We start from the raw sequence: 23,318 nt of genomic DNA on the forward strand, positions 1-23,318 counted from the left end.
TGTTCTACATATAAAAAAGAAGGGAGACTAGTATAGAAGGACTTTTTTTATAAGGGACCAAAAAACAAAGCCATGCATTATCAGGGTTATTTATGTAGTTTACCCGCTCGTGCAACATGTGTTACTTTTTTGTCTCAATTTATATGGTATAGATAAATTTTGGAGTCAATCAAATTTTTTGTACGATCTTTAAATATTTTAAGTTGTTAATGATATACTATCTTTTTATATAATTTTTAGACAATACATGTTACTTTCATTGTTTGAATTTATGTGTCATTGATGTAACTTAGAGAGTCAAACCAAATTTTCTATATAATTTGTAGATGTTTGTATGATCTTTAAACTTTGTAAGTTGTTAATTACTGCAATTTATAGTATTTTTACATAAATTTTAGATAAATATGCTCTCTGTATCTCAATTTATGTGACACTGATAGAGTTTAGAGAGTCAACCAAATTTTTCACATATAATTTTACATATTTTGAGTTGTTAATTATTGTGATTTATAGTACTTTCTATTATTTTCAAATAATATGTGTACTATCCTAATTTATGTGATTGTGATAGTATATAAAAAAATCAATCAAATGTTTTATATATGTCAATAATATTTTAAGTTATTAATTTAATGATTTATGAAATTTTTAATGTTACTTTTAAATAGTATATGTTACTTCCTATGTCACAATTTATGTGGCTGATAAAATTTCTCGAGTCAACAAATCTTTTTATGTCCTTCAAATATCTTAAATCGTTAATTATTGTAATTTACAATAATTTTTACGCAATTTTTAAATATATAACAAATAAAAATAAGACAAACAAATTAAAATGGAGGATTATAATATATATAAGTGGGCTTGGTCGGCAAACTGGTATGTGGCTGATAAAATTTCGAGAGTCAACAAATCTTTTCATATCCTTCAAATATCTTAAATCGTTAATTATTGTAATTTATAGTAATTTTTATGTAATTTTAAAATACATAACAAATAAAAAATAAGACAAATAAATTAAAACGGAGGATTATAATATATATAAGTAGACTTGGTCGGCAAGCTGGGAGGACAACCTCCAATTGCTTCCTAAGCAGCTTATATATTAGTAATAGTAATAGTAAATGTGTGTGTGTGTATATATATATATATATATGAAAATGATGATGTAGGGTGGAAACCTTTGTGACTGCAACAGTACGTCTTCATCTGAAGAGAAACAACCTATGAATCCGATTTTGTCATTAGGATAAAAGGGAAATCGCAGCTCGATGGAGAGCTTGTCGGCCGCCACGGATTACTTGGGGAACCTTTATTTGGTCGTTCGCCTATGAAATCCTGGGTTTTTGAAAACGAATTTATTGAATTTTCATATATCTATTTGTCATATAGATCTATGGGTACATTGATCTCCGTGTGAGATTTCTTGTCATTTTCTTTATACCTAAGTTGTGCGGACTCTTCACTTTTGATGTTGCACCTGTGTCGAATTCTCCAAAAATACACTACTTTTGGAGAATTCGACACGCACTTATTGACACTTTTGAAGAGTCCAAGCAACATAGCTTTATAGCTTTATACTTAATTTCTACTCGGCTTGAAAAAAGGCCTCTCTTAAGTTCAAGAGTTTAAAAAGGCTCTTAGCATGGGAAAGAGCTCAGACTTCCTTAGAAGGACATAAGCTAGAACGATCTTATGTATGGGTCTCGGTCATTAAATAGAATGGATCTAGAGAAAATAGGGCAATGAGTTGTTAGAATGGATGAATGAGGTTGCCATTCCGCCTATGGAAACTAACCTTAGTGTACATGTCGCGGGGAAGAAGCTTTTTGAATCAATAAAGAAAGCCTATTGAATCAACTTTTGGGATTTAAAGGGGAAGGGGAATATGCCATGAACTTGATTCAAGGGACTAAACTAGGGATGGCAAGGTTCATTATCAATGATGCGGCATTACTGCAATTGTATGTACTTGCATTTCTTTTTTCTTGTTAGCAGGCTTTGACGGCATAAAGTCAATAGATGACACGCACAAAACAGAATAGAAAGAAGGGTTCTTTGAATGACTCTGGTACCATCTCATCCGTTGCTCTAGCTAATTTTCCCCCTTTTCTGAGGGTGATTTTTGTCTTATGTATGGTCATGCCTGAGGGCATACCGTTCAAAGTAGATTCTTCTTTTGATCAATTTCCCAACTCTTTTTAGAGCTTGTTCCAAAGCATAGGGCTTTCTGGATAATGATGATGATATCTATAGAAATGGATCTTCTCTATACCATACGATGAAGTAGTACATGGATATATATATATATATATATGAATGAATCTACCAAATCATTCATGTTATGATCTTCTACATCTTTTGTCTTCCCATTCTGTCATCTGTTAGGACTCTCTTTGTGTTGGTTGCTTTTGGTCTTATTCTCCTTTTTTTTTTATTACTAAAGGAAAAAGGTGCAGGTAGCTTGACCGCCTTACCCGTCATTGAAACACAAGCTGGAGATATATTGGCGTATATTTCCACCAATGTGATCCCCTTTACAATATGAAGAAAGAAATAAGGGTCGAAGTTTAGACCGCTCACAGTAGTTCTACCTATAGAAAAGATCATCAGAGAGGAGACAGTCCATTTATGCTTCCAGCCGAGAAGACTAGTAAAAGAAAGGATCAAGAATGTTATATATTTCAGGAGCTAGATTAGTTGGCGATGAACAAGTAAGAATTGCCTCAACCAAAATTGATGGAATTGGCCCTAAAAAAGCCATTCAAGTTCGTTATCGATTAGGTATCAGTGGAAACATAAAGATAAAAGAATTAACTAAGTATCAAATCCCAAGTTACTCAGACTCTTCACTTTCGGTGATGCACCCGTGTCGACACGACATGGGTGTGGGTGTGGATGTGGGATCCGTACCTGAAATGGTCAACCGATTTTGGGTACTTTGACCAAAATTGACTTGGAAAGTCGAGACAATTTAAGAAATTCTATAATCAAAATAAAAGCTAAGGTGAAATTCAAGAAAAATGGAATACCTTGTATATAGAAATTTCTATGTTATTGCTTTTCTTTTTATCTCCTTTCAGGATTTTCTTCTTGAAAAATAATTTCTCCTTAAGTTTTCCACATAATATCTTAAAATTTATGTTTTATAACTCTATTTTTAGATATTTAAATTATTTTTCGCCAAATCCCCACACCCGTATCCATCCCTAGATCCATATTCTCGAATCTTTAAATTGAGACAGTGAAGGATCCGACCTCTAGATCTGTACCCGTATCGGACACCCGCACCCGAGTCCGAGCAACTTATAGATCAAATCAACAAAATTGAACAAATGATTATGTTAATTATGCAGCATTCACACTGAATTACACTATGAAATTAGGTGATACAAGCGTAAAGAGCACAAGGATTACAAGGACTTATCAAAGGTTCAAGCTTCGGATTTGCAAGAGATTGAAGACCTTTTGGAGCCTTTTCACAGCCTTGTCCAAGTGAAGAGAGGAAAAGGGTTCCCACACTCAAGGGGCGCCTCTTCTTTTGAAGGCATTATGGACTTCTTACACTCAAAAACAACACTCCATAGGAACCTAATTCAGGGACTTTCATTAAGGGCAATATTGTCGTTTGATGGCTCTCTTTCCAAAGGAGCACCCTTCATTAAGGGTATTTTAGTCTTTGTTTGTAATAAGTATAAATAGACAATTAGGCCTTTACTTTTCATAGTTTCGAAGAACTGATTGAGTGAAACTCAAATTGTATTTTCTTTCCTTAGTGTAGGGCTTGGAAAAGACATTGAAACTAGGGTTAGCTTGAGTGTGGATTCACTAGAGTTGACATTTTGGCAAGAAAGGTGGGTGCTTGAGGAGTTGATCCCTTTGTGTCCACCTAAAAGTGTGGTGTTATACTCCATTGGTGTTGTGTGTCTTGGTGTTTGATACACATCTTGGTGCTATTCATTGGGTGTATATCTCACTATCTATCATTTACATTTATGCAATTTTCTCTTCTTTTGGTTTGAATCTGTGTGTTCTCTTCTTCATCTACTCTTCTCTAGTTGCTGATTTTTGGTTTCTTAGTGTGTTATCACATTTTTGTTCAAGTTTTAGGTTAGATTCTTGTATCATTTGGTATCAGGAGACATGTATTAGAGTTGTTCCCACAACTTTAAGCCTTGGATCTAAGAAAATCTCCACAAAAAAAAAAGAGTCTAGAGTCGAGAAAAAAAAAATAGGTGTTTCACGTTTTTGTGCTTGGGCAGCATTTTAAATCTTAGATCTACTTGTTTTTGTGTTGTTTTGTTGGTTTCAAGTGCTAGATACTTGTTCCCTAGCACCTAGAGAGTCTAGATCTACGTTTGGAACAAGATTTGGTTGTTTTTTAGCTAGATCCACCATTTTTGTGACTTTTTGAAGCTTTTGAGGTGGGGTCTCGTGGTGGATACCTTGTGTGTGGCGCTTTTTGTGGCTGATTTATTGTTGTTTGTGCTTGTCTTGGCAAAGGGAACCTAGATCTAAAAGAAAATTTGAATTTGGGTTTCATTTGCCTAGTGGTCAAACCGTGGTCAACTCTTAAATATTCATATTGTTCATCCACCATCTTCAAATCTTGTTGAAGAAGAATATTCAAGTAGCTTGTTTGATATCCAAAAAGGGAGAACAAAGAGAGTGTACTAAGTGTTTGTACAACAATATTTCCTAGCATATTCTAAGTCTTCCAAAAAGAAAAGGGGACAAGGGGACAAGCAAGTACAATTGAAAGTACATTTGAGGGAACCAATCCATTTTGAATTCATTTGAAGCTCCAAAAAAGGCTTCAAACCTTCATTTTTCCCTCTAAAACCGAAATTCTTCTTCCCTAAATGAGTGTTTGGCTGAAAACAAGAATTTGAAAGTTGAAAATTTTTGAAAGGTGACGCCCAATTACAAGCTGCCACGCTATCACTTGTATAAACGACCAAATTGAGTTCTTAACTAGATTTCTAAGTTTCTATTTGTTGTTTCTAGTTGTTTTGAGTTGATTCTACCACTAATTAGCAAACTAGTAACTTCCTGCTAGATTGATAATTAGTCTTGAGTCTTTTTGTTCGTGTCTTCGCTTTTTGTGTGCTTTTCTTGTTTATAAGTCGTAGTAACTTGTTGGTTCAAGTTCGTACATCATTTTTACTTGAATAATATCAAACAAAAATCAATTTCGGACCAAGGTAGAATCAACCCTCATTCACTTGCCAAGTACGTGCCAAAGAATCAACACTTGTGAAACAAAGTGTGAGGTAAGAATCAAGTGAGAGAGTTGGTGAGGCTATTTGAACTAACTTGTTTGTTTATTTTGTAGGATTTTGTTCTTTGCTGATTTAAGGTATTTGAGCTATGGAATCCGAGGGCACTACTTCCCAAACTTTGGGAAATGATGTTGCTAATGCAATTTTGGCTCAACTTGACTTCATCGACCATGAAATAAAGATGATGCAATCGAATATTGGATCCATGAAGGGTGATTTGGGATCAATGAAAGGTGACATGATTAGAATAAAAACGAGTGTTAATAGACTATGTCCACTAAAACCTCCACAAACTCAAATGCTACCTCAAAATCCGAATTACCAAGTTTTGGTTTCCAAGGAGAATGAGGCCGAACCTTAAGATGGAGAGCATGAGGGCTGCCATGGTGCAAAACCAAGTAAAGAACACACTTCCCATGATCTACGAGGTAACAAAGCTATCTTCTACACTCCTAGAAACTTGAATTGTTGTGATGTGGCTAGCAGTGGCCAAAGTAGTGTAGTTTTGGATTTGCATAGAGTAGAAGTGTATGAATCTTCCTTTTGTGATGCTCTTGGTGTTGTTAGGTAGCATAAGGACCAAACTCTTGTTGTGAGTATGCAAGCACTAGTTGATCCTTTAGATGACAAAATCGATTCTTTTTGTAAGAATGATTTGTGTCCATCTAGTGCTAGCACTTATAACTTGAATAAGGTTCCATTACCAAGCGATGAGTATTCACACACTAGTTGACCCTTGTGAAAAGCAAGGTGAGTCTACATTGGTATGTGGGCTGCCAACGACTAGTGAGGTTGTGAATGATGATCAACTTACTCACAAATGTAGTCCACTACTTGAGCATGTGTGTGGTGTGTTTGGTAAGTCTCAAGTTAGTGATAATGTTGACAGAGTTGATCATGAGAATGGAGATGGTTCTTTGAGCATATTGTGTCATGAAGGCCTTAATGATAGTTTTGCTCAAAGATATCATATGGATGAAGATGTTGTGCAGCAAGGCATATGTCTTTGTGAGAGTGAACTTGTATGCTTAAACTCATTAACTTTGAATAGTGAATTTCTCTCAAAACAAGATGTCTTGTGTGAAAATAGTGAGATCACTCCTTGTATGACACCTAGTGAAGCGCAAGATAATGTGTTTAAAAAGAAAGGTGGTATGCTTAAGATTCACTTGTTACCCTATTTCTTGAAATCCATTAAGAATAAAGGGTTGAGTGAAGATTATGTTAACCATCCTATTCTTGATGGTGATCTCCTACTTTTGAAAAAGAACGATCAATTGGGTTATGATGATTTTGATTTGCTTAAGTGCTTAAGAACCCCAATTAGTGATTGTTCTTATGAAAGTGATTTTAATTGTGATCCATTGTATGACACCCCACCTTTGTGTGATAAATTGATATAAGATCAACAAGGAACACACAAACAACACCAAAATCAGTCCACAAGTTGAAAGAACCGTGGACCCTTTTGATGACCACTCTCGAATTCACTACCAACAACAAGATTTCGTGGTGCATTTGACACCAAATCAGAGACCCAAACTAATATTAACAACAATTTATGAAGAACAGGATGGACAACAATAATGTAATAATAACAACACACGGGTTACAAGAGAAACAATACACCACACGGATACAAGATTACAACAAAAGAAATGATAGAGAGTGTGACATACACTACTACAAAGACCAAGAACCTAAGTGTATTCAAGCACAAAGACCCTTGATAAAGATAGTAGAAACACCTACACTATGCGGTGGACACAAAAGAGAACCTCAATCCGTCTAGCACCCAACGATCCAAGCAAATAAACAACAAAAGTGATTCCACACCTAAGTTGTTTCCTAGTTTCAGCCAAGTCTCTATGGAAGAGAGAATTTGTGTTTTACAAGTGTGTTAATACAATCTTCAATATCAAAAAACTAAGTAAAGTAACCCTAAAATGTTTCTTCTATAGTGTATTACAAATAGAAGGCAAAAAGTCCAAAGTGCCCCTTAGAGATTAGGTGCCCCTCTAGTGTGAATTAGTGGTTATTTTGATATGTTTTAAGCCCTTAATTCCACTTCTCTTGCACACACACATGGAAGAATTCAATATACATCCTCATAAGTTCATCTACATGATCGCACTTGTATCATCCTCTCCATCTTGAGAGGAATTTGTCCACAAATTCAAGCAATCATCACCCGCAAGCTCTCCTCTTTGAATCATCTTTTCAATGTTCCTCCCAAGGTTAGGATGTTCAACCAAGGGTTCCATGAGGTCATCCAAGCTTGCTACTTGAACTTAAATGTTCTTTAACCTGCACATAAGAAGAAAGGATGCTAGGCAAAGTGTTAGCATCTTGGTTAGTAGGAATCAAAGGGTCCTTGTGGGCAAACCCCACAATCCTAACTCTCGACTTCTCTTCTTCACCCTCCTTACTCTCGGCTTCTTCTTCCATCACCTCACTAAGCATGATTCTCCTTGTCATATACATAGGCACAACACACTCTCCATCCACCGGCCAAATATTTTCCCCACCTTCATCAATTTCCACCTCGGCCTCAAGCTTTCCATCTTGAGCTTTTTCATCACCCTCATTCAATTCAAGTCCTACCTCCTCACCAAGGGAATACAATTTTCCCTACCTAAGGATTACATTCCTCCGGTTTGGGCAATCACTAGCCTTGTGCCCCCACCCTTGACATTTAAAACATTGAAATCCCTTAGGACGAGAAGTAGTATTTGGTTTACCTTCGTTTCTTGGAGGATACTTTTGGGAAGCACTGGTTTCGGTTTGTACAACCTTGTTCTGACCCTAACCATATAATTTTTCTTTTTCAGTAGGGTCGTGTCATCATTCTGACCCTATTCATATAATTTCTCCTTTCCAATAGGGTTGTGTCATTATTCCAACCCTACCTATATAATTTCTCTTTTTCCGTAGGGTCATGCCGTCATTCCGATGCCTACTCATATAATTTCGCTTTTTCAGTGCGGACGTGCCTTCATTCCGACTCTACCCATATGATCTCTCTTTTTCAATAGGATTGTGCCGTCATTCTGACCCTACGCATACAATTTTCTCTTTCTCAATAAGATCGTTCCATCATTCCGACTCTACCCATATAATTGTCTCAGGTTGAGACTACTTTTCAGACGCCTTTCGATTTTTTCAACGAATTAGTACAACTTCTGCAAACATTAATCACTTATTTCGATTTAGTCCTATGATTAAGTCTAAAACTTTAATGAGGAGACCAACAAAAAAATCAAACATCACATTGTCAAGAGATGGGCAAAGATTCCCATCACTAATTGCCCAAGTTTACCATGAGAGGATAAGCATATTGAGATTGATTGTCACTTTTGTCAAAGAAAAGATACCCTCAGGAGATATTACTACAAAATTTGCAAAGTCAAGTGATAAATTTGCAAATATCTTCATCAAGTCCCTCCTTAATTCTCGTAGTTATTACATTTGTAAAAAGCTTGGTACATATGACTTGTATGCACCAACTTGAGGGATGTGTTATAATATGAGTAGAAATAGGAATAGTAAATAGAATCCTACTTGAAAAAGGATTGCAATGTAATGTCCTAGTTGAAAAAAGGAGTATAGTGTAGTAGTCTCCTAGTCGGAAAAGGAGTAATTTAGTGTCTATAAATAGGGTCTCAATGTAATAATGTAGAAACAACAATTCAATAATATTCTTCACCTATATTTCTCACAGTTCTTTTTATGTATTTTTCAAACATATAAATTTTATTTCAAAAGAAGCTTAAAGCTTCTCTATTCGAATTCAAAGTCCAAGATCAAGAGTATGATTTCGAAATTCCAACTATGCCACATAAATTGGGGCAGTGCGAGTACATCTTAAGTAAATTTTTTGTACAATTCTTGCAGGTTACGACAATTACTTAGACAGGTAAGCCTTTGGTTTTTTGCTTATTAGAATTAGAAATATTCACATAAATACTAATTAAAATAAAGAAAGTTTATTGTCGACAAAGAAGTTCAAGTTTTGAAAATCATTTCAAATTATTATCTATTGCAAACAATAATATTAATCATAATAGAAAGTATATTATTAGTAATGTCATCATCATTAATTTTGCATTGTCCATCTAACCATCTTAGGTTCAATAAATTGGCAACTAAAACAAAATTAGCAAAATAAATATTTATTTGCAAGATATAACAATATTTGTTTAATTGGGCGATGAAAGTACTATTAAATCAAAGAGGATCAGGAGAACTATGCATAATTCAAGGCACGAAAGTGTTTTTAGAACTATAACAATATTAGATATACGCACAAAATGTACGACTTAAATGTACTTTTTTAACTGATAATTTAAGTACACTTAATGTATTGGTCGAGCACCATAACGTCTCAGTTCAATTCCCAGCCTCGACAAACACTAGGTGATTTCTTCCCAGCCTAGATGGACAGAGTTACCTAGTACATGTTACTGGTGGAAGGTGGCAAGTATCTCGAAGAATTAGTCGAGGTGCGCGCAAGCTAGCCCAGACACCATGATTAAAAAAAAATGGTTATTTAATACTAGTATTTCTATTAGGAAAAGAATGTGTTTAAAAAAAAACAATATACTTATTGGGAAAAGGACATTTTTGACCTAATTAAGTAACATTAGAGACATTTTTGAGTAACTATTAACAACTGGGCATTTTTGGACCAAACTATTAATGGATGACATTTTTGTTCAATTTCACATAAGTTTAAGGGCAATTCTTACCTTTTCTTGTTGAATTTAAAACTAATAATTATAGCCCTTAGCCAATAGATATAAGAGGAACCTGAGGCACCACAGCATGTCTAGACGACAACATTAGTGGTAAAAGTCTGCCAAAGCAAGGAAGAGAAAAATGAAAAAATAATGTAATACATAACTGACCTGAGCAAGGCCAGGCTGCAAAGCACATTGTATCATCAACCTTCCAATCACATCATGCGCAACAACTGTTTCAATAAGTTCACCACCAACAAGCTTCACTAAGGGTTCATTGTCGAGATCACTCATTTCCACAACAACATGACCTCTCAACCCCTCTCGTACTCCAGTTAGGCTAAGTACAACCCTTAGAGCGCGTGCATCACTCTAATAAGAAGAAAACATTGGAATAATTAGTCCGAATTATCTGGTTGTTTAGAGCTTGAAAAATGATTTGGAAAAAGCACCTGATCAGCATTCTCATCAGATGCTAAGACAATGATTGCACGTGCTTTAGAGACTGATACCTGCATGCGTCATAGAAGAACAAAAACAAAAAGAAAGAACTATAATAAAGAAGCAATAAAAAAAGGTTAAGGGAATTCAAGAAGGGTATAAGATACTAGTTGAACTCTTAGATAATAGTTACTTTTACTTCATAGAGTAAATTAGGATATTAGGACAATGAAGAAAAGGAAAAAGTGACTAAAGGATAAGAGGGAGCACCAAGGTCAACAGGGGAAAGAGAAAAGATATGCTCTCGCACCTTTTTCAGATCAGCAAGTATTAGTGGACTTCCACTTCTGCAGATAACTGAAGTTCCCATGAAATCAAATTCTAACTTTGCTATGTCCATCTCCATCTCCTCCTTGTCTCTTTCCGCAAGAACAACGACAACACCACCACCAATACTCTTGTTTGCTATTGCTAGCTGCTTCAAAAGTGACCCCTGTAATAAGAAAATACTGTTAGCCCTCCGTGTCATTATCAGTCTCAAAAGCAGATAATTCCTTCCATCTAGTGAAGGCAACACCAATTGATGTTTCCAGCTAACAGAAACAGAAGTGTATGGCCTCACAGCTATTCTATAAGTATCTCTTTTCTTTTCTCCAATAAGATCTCTCAAGAACCAAAGGTATTACTTGCAATGTCTATTGTTAACAGATCTTCATACTACCGGATAATTAAGAAGGTAATGAAAATTAAAAATCTATTCTTTCCTGTATAGTGTAGTTTTGCTACTTCTTTTCCTCTGTTCATCTCTTTACTCATTAATAAAGAACCAAAACTATAACAAGCCTTTTTTATACAAAGTAAGATACTTTATAAATCAAACCTATATCAAGCCTATTTACCTTGCCAAAAGCACCATTACTTAAGTATTTCATTGTACTTGTCATGTAGGAAAAGAATCAAGCACACAGAAAGCTCAGTTAGCAGCTGAAAATTCTTAACTAGAAATAAAATGTACTCCTGTAAACAAACTAACATCTATGAAGAATAAATCTCGCTAACAACTTAGATTATTGACTCAAGGGAAGGTTTTAAGTCCAACAGTACAACCATGTTGCACATTCCATGCAGGTGAATGTGAATTAATATGTGGCTGTATATATTCAAATCCAACAATTCATTAGTGTCCAATATGCTTGGATCAAATGGATTGTAAAAATGATGGATCTAGATCAAACTTTCTTACGAATCATATTGACCAATTGGATTTTGAATGGATATAGATTACCCCATATCAAATGTAGATCCATCCAAATCCAATCTTTCTACCCTTTTCCTGCCGAATTAAAGAGCAAACGCAAGATAATACTTCAAAAATTCACAACATTTTAAGCAATTTCCTATAGACTTACCAATTTATCACTCCATCCAAGAACAAGAATGTGATTACTTTCAATCACCTCGCTCTTTCCTTTCCTTAAGGAATCCACTTTTTCTGAAATAGCATCTGAAACAAGCCCCAGCATCATAGCAAATATGAGCATGCCTCCTGAGCTTATCAGAACTGAAACTATCCTTGGCCCTGCACCAACCATTTCAGCATGGTTTCCAGAGTCTGCTACGAAGCTCCAAGAAAGCCAAATAGCTTCAGTAAAGCTGCCATCACCAACAGCATAAAGTGCCAGTCCTCCATATCCAATTAGAAAGAGAGTGGAAAAAAGAAGTGCAAGCAGCTTTGCATAAGGGTAATTTGAGAAACACACATCCACCACGTATGCAATCCTTTTCTTCAGTGGAACCTCCTCCTTTTTGGTATATTTCCTCTTCAAGAGATCAATTATTCTCGGTAGATAGTCAAGATATTTGTACAAGGCAAAAGGAATGACAAGAATGAACACCGCCATGTACAGAGCACCAGTTCTACTGCCAGCAGTACTGAAATATACTAATGAATTAACTTCTTCAAACTCCTTGATACCAGCGCTGGCAAGATCAACATGACTACAAACTCTACGAAGACTAATATTCTCCTCCTGCAAAAAAAAAATCAATCCTCACCTTCCTATATACTAAGAACCAACTATTTAATTACATGAGAGATCAAAAATTGAGTACAAGTGGAGTGGTTTTTTTAAATAAACGTGGTGTCTGGGCTAACTTTTGCGCCAGACTAATTCCACCCGATACCTACCACTAGCAACAGCAAATACCAGGAAACTCTGACCACCAAGGCTAGGACACATGGGAAGAAATCACCTAGTGTTTTTTGTCGCTGCTGGGATTTGAACCTAAGACTTCATGGTTCTCATTCCACTTCATTGACCACAAGACCACGCCCTTGGGTGCTACAAGTTGAGTGGTTAATATGACTGTTTCTTCCAATAAGAAGTGGCTCTTTTTATTTTATTGTAATTTTGGTAACAAGTGGTATACGAGTTTCTTTTAATAGGCAGCAATTGAAATTTTGGTAACAAGTAGTATACGGGTTTCTTTTAATAGGCAGCAATTGAAAACTATGTGAAAGAAGACTAGAGTGAAAAGAACTCACGATTTTAAGAGAGTTCATGGAGAGCATACCTGAAGCTTAGAGACTTCATTCCTCAAATATACCGTGTGAGATACAGATAATGTACAAACAAACTTAAGCTGCAATAAATGGAAATAATTGATCAATATATCAAGAAGAACCAAAAAAATCAATGCATTGAAATCATAAAGGTTTATGACAAAAAGAGATTGGATGGGCATTCATTATAAAAAAAGAAAGATTGGATGGGCAACAAGTTCCCATTCACCAAAAAAGTAATTGTACTCTCTCCGTCCAATTTATATAACATTCTTTCCTCTCTAGGACGTCTTAAAATGTTTGACATTATTCATTTCTATATAAAATTTCATACATAGAAAAAAATTCAACTACATTAAACTATTCAAATTTTAAACTAGGGGGTAATCTTTACAAAACCAACTTGTCACAATTGCTTAAATTGTTTCTCCAGCATCACTAACATAATATATAGAACTCAAAATAAACATTTCAAAATATGTATCCAGTCAATCGCTAGGGTATAAAATGAGATAGTTAGAGTACTGTACACCATTATGTAACATTTTCTTAGCTCCCCTAAACTTTTTACACAAAAGAAGTCAATTGCAAACTTCACATTTTCTGCAGGTCTTTTGGGTTTTAAAATTTTCCCGCTTACTATGAAATCTAACAGAATACAAATGGGAAAAGCATAAAGACACCAACCAAATAAAGAATCCACGAATATCTATGACCAGAAGCTCTTCGAGCATTGGAGGAGTTAGCTGAAGTGGGCCCTGATAAAGCTGAAGAAGCTGGATTTGATATTTGAACTGACAGAGCATTGAAATCTTTCTCAGCTTTCAGCTTCGGCTTGGGCTTCATCTTTGATTCCACTTTAGCGGAAGGCATAGAGTCGCGTAATTCCAGCTGATTCCTCTGTGATTTCGAAGTTGACTTGACGTTGACTCTACTCCTAGTAGTATGCGGTCCAAGAAAAGAGGGATAAACGTAGTCACGATCGCCAAATCCAAACTTTGCATCATTAATACTCTCGGAGGTGGAAGTTGAATAGGTATTATGAGATTCAGAGGAGAAGCGGGCGGAGGATAGAGGAGTGGAAGAGACATGGCTAGCAGCAGGGAAAAGTATCTTGTCGGAAATGATTTTGGATTTCTTGAGCAACGGAGCTCTCTCCCGCTTGTTAGGATTCGAATTGGGATTGGGATTTGGAGCTCCAATTGTGTCGGGCATTGTCTCGATCGAACAAGGGAAAAACCAAGTAAACAAGGGAAGAAACACAGACAAGTGGAGATAGAGGATTAGGGGGAGATTAGGGTATGTGTACAATGAGATGGAGAGGCCATGGGAGAATCAGTCACATGGCTAAGGGCTCGTGTGGCAGGGGAGAGTGTATTGAAATGTTAATGTATATATTAGTTTAATGTGTATTAGTAGTATCTTGTTTGGTATACGTTTTACCTTATGTACTAATGTAAGTATTAGGTATATATTCTATTTTATATTGAAGTGTGTATTAATATCTCAAAATTCATGGCATTAGTAATGTAATGAATCTAATGCATGCATTAACATCTCAAAAAAATTTTCTCATCCTTTTCAACGTATATATTGAGGGTATTATGTAAAAGAAATATTTTTTTTAGAAATTATGTAATTCATATTTTTTTAATACATCGAACCAAACACTACATAAGAAAAATATAAGCATAACTAATGCAAGCATAACCAACACAAGCATTACTAATACAAGCATTACTAATACACCATATTTTGTATTATTCTTATACACTCTATCAAACGATCCCTTAATAAGTTCGTATTAGTTATGTAAAGATTTTTTCATACACAATATTTAATTTGATGTATTAAAAATAATATATATTAGCTTAATTTTTATAAAAAAAATATTTGGTAATATTTGTTTACCAAATTATCTTTTTATACACTACTATCTTTTCAAGCGTAAGAGAAAAGCAACACAGCAATACATTTGTAGATTTCATTTCTACACTAAAACTAACAATTTTCTAACATAAATATCAAAAAAAAAAGAAAATGAAATATGGATATTTGTCATGCAAATTAAGATGAGTATGAGTACATCCATGTTCTCAAAATTGAGTGAGAATGTAGCAAGACAAAGTAAAAACAAATGAAAGCAACCATCAATTATATCGTACTCAAATATCCCATTTTTATTTACTCATTTTCATTGCAAAAAGAAATCTGTGAAAGTTTTGCAATTTTAAAAACCCAATTTTTACTTTTTCTCTAAACCAACTTTTCTTTGAAAATTCAATTTCATGTATTCTCTCTATCAAAACAACCTAAGAATGAGATCGACAAAATTTGGTCGGAATAAAAAAAAGGAAATCAGAAAACAAAATGTTTGATCAAGAAGGAAATCAGAACATAAAATGTTTGATTAAGAAGGAAGAAGATGTGGAGATATGGTGGGAAAATAAATTGGTTATTTTGAAAGGTAAATTTGTCATTTAATAAGTTATTGCATGTATTAAAGTGTTTTGTATTACTAATATATAGAAAAGAGAGGTATTAGTAATATATAGTCTAATATCCAATATAGTGTATAACTAATGTAAGGCATTAGTTATACATAGATCAAAAAAGGTATCAAACAAGGCATTAATAATACCACAAGAACTATGCATGCATTACTTTTGTTAACACACTCTACCAAACGACCCCTAAGTGTGAATGCATGTCCAAGGATCGATTGGTGGAGGTACAGGAATAATACAAAATATGGTGTATTAATAATGTTTGTGTTAGTAATATTTGTGTATTATTTAATACGAACCTTGAATTGCTAATGATATAATATAGACGGTACATATATATTTACAAAATAAAAATCAAAATAATAAAAAGAAAATTCTTAATTTTAGTTCAATATTCTTGTAAACTTGATGCTACTTTAGTGACATGTATAGTAATCTAATTTAAGAGTAAATTAAGCATATACTTGAATATAGAATTCGAAGCTTAAAGGATAATTTTTTAATCAAAATTTCTAAAGAGGCAACAAAAAATGATAACAAACCAAGTAGGTAAAGGTAATGAAAAAACAGATGTCTTAGTGCATCGGTTAACGATGGCGTTAGTTTTTTCTTTTTTTGATTAGGCGTGACAAGCAATGCACTTTGTATCAAATGGCTTGATGTAAGAAATATAGTAATCACATTTTATAAGAACACATTTTTATCGCTTACCAACTCTAATATGATTCCACACAACTCTAATATGATTTGTTTAGTTTAAAGGTCAACCTATATCAATATCAACTTTTGAAAATTTGAGTTCACTAAACTTACCATTGAACTACATCAAATCAATGAATTTGTTATAATAATGATTAAATCCAGCTGATTTATCCAGCTGATTTATCTCTCCGGAATTATATGACAAAGTAAGAGCACATAGTTTATATAAAAAATTATTCAACACTTTGACGATAAAAAAACAAAGGAAATCTGAAGTTACTTGCTAGAGTAACTACACATTATGCAAATTAGAAAAGATGATTATGCATATTTTTACACAACATATCCATTTTCAATCAGAATTACCACACAAAAACATGCTCACGCTATATCAAATGATTCACTCACTTTCTTTTGCCTGTTTGTACATCTAACACGACCTCTAAAAATTTTTATGAATAACGAATTAACACCATAAATTTGGATGGTATCTTAGCATACAAATTGATATCATATGTTAGGCAGCGAGTTAGCAATGTAATATTTACCACATGAATTAGTATAACATGTTGAATTAGTGTATGCGTACATCCATCCATCCATACATACATATATATATATCAACAATAACAACATGCCCAGTATATTCCCATCAAGTGGGGTATGAGAAGGGTAAAGTGTATGCAGTCCATCCTACTACCTCAGATGAAGTAGAAAGGCTGTTTTCAATAGACCCTCGGCTCAGGACAGCTACCAATATAACAAACAAAACACATAAAAACATGCAACTATAAGGTAATACTATAATAATAGATAGTAAATGATAATAACAGAAATAAGATACGCACAAAGTAATACGAAAAAAGAAATCTATTTGAAAAACATATATATCACCAATGCACTATATACGTACTTATACCCACTAACCCTCTACCCTAATTCGCGTCCGTCACACTTTCCTATCAAGGGTCATGTCCTCTGTAAGCTATAACTGCTCTATGTCATGTCTAATCACCTCCTTCTAATACTTCTTAGGCCTATCTCTACCCCTCCAAAAATAAAAAATCATCCATAGCCAGCATCTCGTACCTCCGTACAAGTGCATCCTTGCCCCTCCTCATCACATGCCCGAACCATCATAAACTTACTTCCTTTATCTTGTCCTCCATGAATCCACTCTCATCTTCTCTCGGATAATCATTTCTAACCTTATCCTTCCTGGTAAGTCCAAACATTCATCGCAAGATTCTCATCTCCACCACCTTTAACTTCTGTATATGGTAGTTCTTAACTGGCCAACACTTCGTCCCATACAATATAGCCGGTCAAACTACCACTCTTTAGAACTTACCTTTGAGTTTTGGAGGCACCTTCTTATCGTATAAAACTCTCAAAGCGAACCTTTATTTCAACCAGCCTGCACCAATACGACGCGTGATATCTTCATCAATCTCTCCATTCCTTTGGATCATAGACCCGAGGTACTTCAAATACTCTCTCTTTTGGATGACCTGGGAATCAAGCTTCACTACCACGTCCGCCTAGTGAGACAAATCACTAAAATTACATTCCAAGTACTCTGTCTTAGTCCTGCTCAACCTAAATCTTTTAGACTCAAGGGTCTGTCTCCAAAGCTCCAACTTATCATTAACTCTACCCTGAGTTTCATCAATTAGTGTAACATCATCAGTAAATAACATACACTAGGGCGCCTCCCCTTGGATATGTCAAGTCAAAATATCCATCACCAAGGCAAATAAAAATGGGTTAAGAGTCGATCCCTGATGTAATTCTGTTAAAATCAGAAAGTGCTCTAAATCCCCTACTGCTATCCTCACATGAGTCTTCGCATCATCGTATATATCCTGGATCAACCTAGTGTAAGACACGGCAACCCCTCTAGTCTCCAAGCACCTCCATAAAATCTCCCTGGAACTTTGTCATACGCCTTAGCAAGATCAATAAACACCATGTGCAAGTCCTTCTTTCTCTCCCTAAACTGCTCCACTAATCTCCTCACAAAGTGAATGGCCTTATTAGTCGAGCGACCTCGCATGAAACCAAATTGATTCTCAGAAATAGTCGCGATTCTCCCTAGTCTCAACTCTACCACCCTTTCCCAAACTTTCATAGTATGACTCAATAACTTGATACCCCTATACTTATTGCAACTCTGAATGTCCCCTTTGTTCTTATATAAAGGAACCATCGTACTCCATTTCCATGATTCGGGCATCTTTGCTGCCCTAAAAATGGTGTTAAACAGTCTTGTCAGCCACTCCAAATTTGTTTTCCCCCTAGTTCTCTTCCAAAAGCCCATCGAAATCTCATTTAGCCTAGTCGCCCTACCCCTATGCATCCTGCGAATATCCCCCTTGACCTCATCCACCTTGATATGCCTACAATAACCATAATCGTGATACTTCTCTGAGTTCTCCAAGTCCCCCAGCATGAAACCTTTATCCCCGTCTTCGTTCAAAAGTCTATGGAAATAAGATTACCACCTCTTCTTAATGAGGGCATCCTCCATCAACACTTTGTCATCCTCTCACTTGATGTACTTCACTTGGTCAAGGTCATGATCCTTCCACTCCCTAACCTTGGCAAGCCTATACAACTTTTTATCCCTACCTTTCTCCTCTAAACTTGCATACAAACTCTTAAAAGCCGCTGTTTTTACCATTGTAACCACTTTCTTAGCCTCTTTCCTAGATAACTTATACATCTCTTTATTCATTTACTTCTCCTCGTTATCCTTGCTCTCTACCAACTTAGCGTACACCACCTTCGTAATCTCCACCTTTCGTTTGACTTATTCATTCCAACACCAGTCCCCCTAGTGCTTGCCCGATTAATCTTTTAAAACACCAAATACCTCTTTAGAAATTTCCTTAATGCAACTGGTACTCATCTTCCATATATTGTCCACATGTCTCTACTCTCCCAAGCCGCTTGAGACGTCAACTTCCCCTCTATCTCCGATGCACTGGCCAAAGTCAAGCTACCCCACTTAATCTTGGGTTGATCTTCAACTCCCCGTGTAATACCCCATACTTTTTCCTAGTTTAGTTCAGCTCATAGTGCATGCATAAGAGGCTTAGGACCTGAAAATTTAATTAAGTATTGGGAACTTAGTCTTATTTTTGGCCTCTTAACTTTGAGGATTTTAAAAGTGACCTTCCTGACCCCGAGATGTAGGTTTTTGAGTTAATTCATGTTCAGGGGTGTAGGGAGCATATTTTGGGGAAGTTTTGAATTTTTTGGATGAGGATTGAGTCGTGTTTGGATTTTAACTCTAGCACTTCACCGCGATAGTGGCGCTACACGATAGGTATAGCGAAGGGGGGCTTGGCGCATCGTGGTGAAGCCGTAATCAGTGTCCCAGTTACGAATTTAAATCTTTAAGGGGCAATTAAGTCTTTTCCCCTCACCCCAATTCGTAAAAACATGACATTAAACATCGGTTAGGGTATTATTCCCACTTTTCTCTTATTTCTCTCAAGAAACAAATCCTAATCATCCCCAAGATAATCAAATTCTATTCCTTTCTCTCCAAGAAAACCAAGAAATCAACTTCCCCAATCCAAGAACCTTCAAGGAAGCTTAAAGATTTGTATTCTTCTTTTAAGCTTAAGGATCTCAAGGTATGTGTGATATTCATCCATGGTTTCCTTTCACCACGGAGCCTAAGAATCCTCTTTTAATGTTAAATTATGAAATTTTATATGTTTATAATGAATTACCTCCATAAAGCTCATATGAATTCCAATTATGTATTATGTTTACAAGTGTTTTGATGGAATGAGACCTTTACACGTTTAAATGATGATTTTTTCATGTTAAATCCATAACTCATGGTTTAGTACTGTAACTGTATTATTATCACATGATTTACCCATTTCCATGTTTAAGTTCATGACCCCATATGTTTGATAAAATGCCAAAGTGATGGATTTTGAATAATGATTCCCCATTATGGTTTCAAAGCTTTTATGTGTCCTTATTGTTATTCCCATTCAGTGCTGGGGGTTATGAATACTCAAAATTTTACTATTTACATAGTTTCAGTATTTTTAAAATAATTTCAGATAGACCATAAACATGATCATTTAGTCAGTTATTATAATTAGTTTTTGGTTCAATTAAAATTAGTTCAGTCCAGTAATTAGTGTCTTCCAGTTGGGGGTAAAATTTAGCACCGAGTGAATGTAGAGATGGCATCGCTCCCATCAGTTAGGCATGAGACACTTGTCTTCCCGTTATTTAGGCATGAGGCACTTGTCTCCCCTGTCAGTTAGGCATGAAACGTTACTAACAGTCCCTAAATTCCTGACCTACGACGCCATTATAGACTTTAAGGGGTCCTCCGCACTTAGTCTTGACACCCTAGTCCTTTGGGACATCAGATTAGTAGATCCACATAATCAGCATTAGTACCCATGGAACGGTACTGACACCCTTCCAATAGGGTTGCAAGTTGGACCCTAATAATATATTTGGGGCATGTTGGTTATAACTATCTCTATAGTCTCATTTCAGTATTCAATACAGAATTTAATTCAGGTTTGCTTGACTATAGCATATAGTTTTTTAGTCATTCAGTTACCAGATTTTAGTATTTCAGTTTACAGACTACTTTAGTATCAGGTTATATGTTTGGTCATACATTCTCACATTTTACAGCTTTCATGCATGTTATGTATCAATCATTATCTCGTGTTATTCAGTCAGGTAGTATTTCATGCACATGAACCTATGCATGTCAGCCCAACCTCATCTCATATATCAGTACATTTAAAGTACTGACCACATACTTTTTTCGCGCTATAATGTCTTATATTATAAGTTCGGATGCATATTTTCCTGACCGCGCTTAGATAAGTTCAGCACTTTAGCAGTTGCAGCAGCAGTGAGTCCTCATCTTTTGAGGACAAGTTTATCTTCATTTAGTATTTCAGTATTTCTCGATTTGAGTTAGTTTGGAGTTAGTTGGGGGTTTATCCCATCAACTTCCCAGTCAGTCAGTTAGAGGCTTTTTAGACATATAGACAGTTAGTCAGTTTATCAGTTGTTTTATCAATCATTTTAGTATATTTTTAGATGCTCAGATTTATTATTTATTAGTATTTAAGTTTTTTTAAACCTTATGGCTTTATTCAGTTGTTTTCGCATATGTTATTCATTATTAGTTCACTCATTGCTCACAGTAGGTACCAGCTCATGGGTTAGCTTGTGGTCACTTGTGACCGTAAGCACCGTTGTCGTAACTAGGGGGTAGCCTTGGGTTATGACAAAACTTGGTATCAGAGCCTAAGGTTTTACAGTATCCTAGGGAGTGTAAAAAACCATGTTGAGTAGAGTCTTGTACTTGGGTGTGAAGCATACTACACTTATGGACAAGAGGCTACAAGACATTTTAGGAAAAGTTTCCCTTCTTTTAGTATTCACGTCGTGCAAGTGAGCATGAGCTCTATTTAAACTATCTTTTTAATCCATTCTTTATTTTGTTACAGAAAATGCTTCCCAGAAAGAATAATGGAAGAAGAAATATAAATCAACCAGCGTCTCTGCCTGTTTAGAAACATCCCTTGAATGAGCATGTCTCTCATGCCAAATTTAGAGTTGCATTCACTTCCTTAGCTCACTCAGTAACAGCTTAGAAAAATCAGTAGGCTGCTGTCCCAGTCAATCCAGTCGCCAACACAACTGTAACTAGGATTTAGGACTTTGCCCGAATAAACCTTTCTTTGTTTTCAAGATCCATATCTGAGGAGGATCCGCAGGAATTTCTTAATATGGTTTAGAAGGTGAATGATATTATGGGTGTCACCTCAAGTGAGAGTACAAATTTGGCTGCTTACCAGTTGCAGGATGTAGGTCATACGTGGTATATGCAGTGGATGAAAGATAAGGGTGCTAAGGCAGGGGCTGTGGAGTGAGAAAAGTTTTCCATAACCTTTTTAGACAAGTTCTTTCCCTTAGAGTTAAGGGAATCTAAGGTGCTGGAGTTTATTAATTTGAAGCAGGGTAATATGAGTGTGAAAGAGTATTCGCTTCAATTTACTGAGCTGGTGAGGTATACTCCTTCGATAGTGGCTGATAATAGATCTAGAATGAATAAGTTTGTTTCTGGTATAGCTGATAGTGTGGTCAAAGAGTGTAGGACTTTTATGTTGATTAAGGAGATGGAATCTAGGCTTATGGTCCATGCTCAATAGATTGAGGAGTAGAAGTTTACAGAGAAAAAGAAAGAAAATAAGAAGGCTAGAACTGGTAGCTTTAATTTTTCTCAGCCTAGGTCAGAGGGGGGTAACCATTCTTGGTTTCATCAAAAGTTTTTCAGCCCCACCTCTATCTTCATCTAGTGCGCTTGTACAAACTTTAGGAATGACAATTGGGATAGAGCGCCAGGCTCTAAGTCCTAGGGTAGTGTGAACAGCGGTCGTACTAATCCTCTTTGTCAGAAATATGGTAGGAATCATCAAGGTATGTGTAGAGCTGGTACTGATGTGTGTTTTGGGTATGTCAAGCCAGCCCACAAGATGAGGGAGTTTCCTGTAGGTATGTGGAAGGGTAGGAATGATCGCCAGCAGGGTCAGACTAACTCTTCAGCCACGTCAGCAGGTCGTCCAACTCAGTAGATGCTACTTCTAGTGCCACCAATAGACATCATCGGAATAGGATTTATGCACTTCAGTCTCGACATGATAAAAAAAGTTCTCTTGATGTGGTTACTGGTACATTACAGGTCTTTTACCTTCACGTTTATGCTTTGTTATACCCTAGAGCTTTGCTCTCCTTTGTAACCCCCTATATTGCTTTTAAATTTGGTGTCTGTCTCGAATCTCTAGTAGAACCCTTTTTTAGTGTCTACCCCGGTAGGTGTCTCTATTGTAGCGAGGCAGGTATAAAGGAACTATCCGATTACAACATCTTAGAAAGTCCCCTCAATTGATCTTGTGGAGTTAGAAATGACTGATTTTGATGTTATTCTCGGTATGGATTGGCTCTACTCATGCTATTCCTCAGTCAATTGCAGAAATAGGGTCATTCAATTTCAGTTTCCCAATGGACCAGTTATTAG

General features: G+C 35.8%; 1 protein-coding gene across 7 annotated transcripts in view; it reads right to left on the reverse strand.

Moving 5' to 3' along the window:
* Window positions 1-14,404, reverse strand: part of LOC107845340 (ion channel DMI1) — a 66,390-nt gene extending 51,986 nt beyond the window's left edge. For 4 of the 7 annotated variants that reach the window (XM_047398089.1, XM_016689607.2, XM_016689606.2 and 1 more), the window contains exons 1-6: window positions 13,713-14,403; window positions 13,037-13,105; window positions 11,872-12,492; window positions 10,773-10,955; window positions 10,474-10,533; window positions 10,190-10,393 (exon numbers count right to left, since the gene is read on the reverse strand). In XM_047398089.1, the coding sequence (XP_047254045.1) occupies window positions 10,190-10,393; window positions 10,474-10,533; window positions 10,773-10,955; window positions 11,872-12,492; window positions 13,037-13,105; window positions 13,713-14,240 (1,665 nt within the window). In that variant the 5' untranslated portion in view covers window positions 14,241-14,403. Of the gene's footprint in view, window positions 1-10,189; window positions 10,394-10,473; window positions 10,534-10,772; window positions 10,956-11,871; window positions 12,493-13,036; window positions 13,106-13,712 lie in introns of all 7 variants that reach the window. The other 3 variants (XM_016689610.2, XM_016689609.2, XM_047398090.1) reach the window with 2 other exon arrangements.
* Window positions 14,405-23,318: the final 8,914 nt, after the last annotated feature.

Source organism: Capsicum annuum, chromosome 10, assembly GCF_002878395.1.
Source record: "Capsicum annuum cultivar UCD-10X-F1 chromosome 10, UCD10Xv1.1, whole genome shotgun sequence".
Classification (NCBI taxonomy): domain Eukaryota; kingdom Viridiplantae; phylum Streptophyta; class Magnoliopsida; order Solanales; family Solanaceae; genus Capsicum; species Capsicum annuum.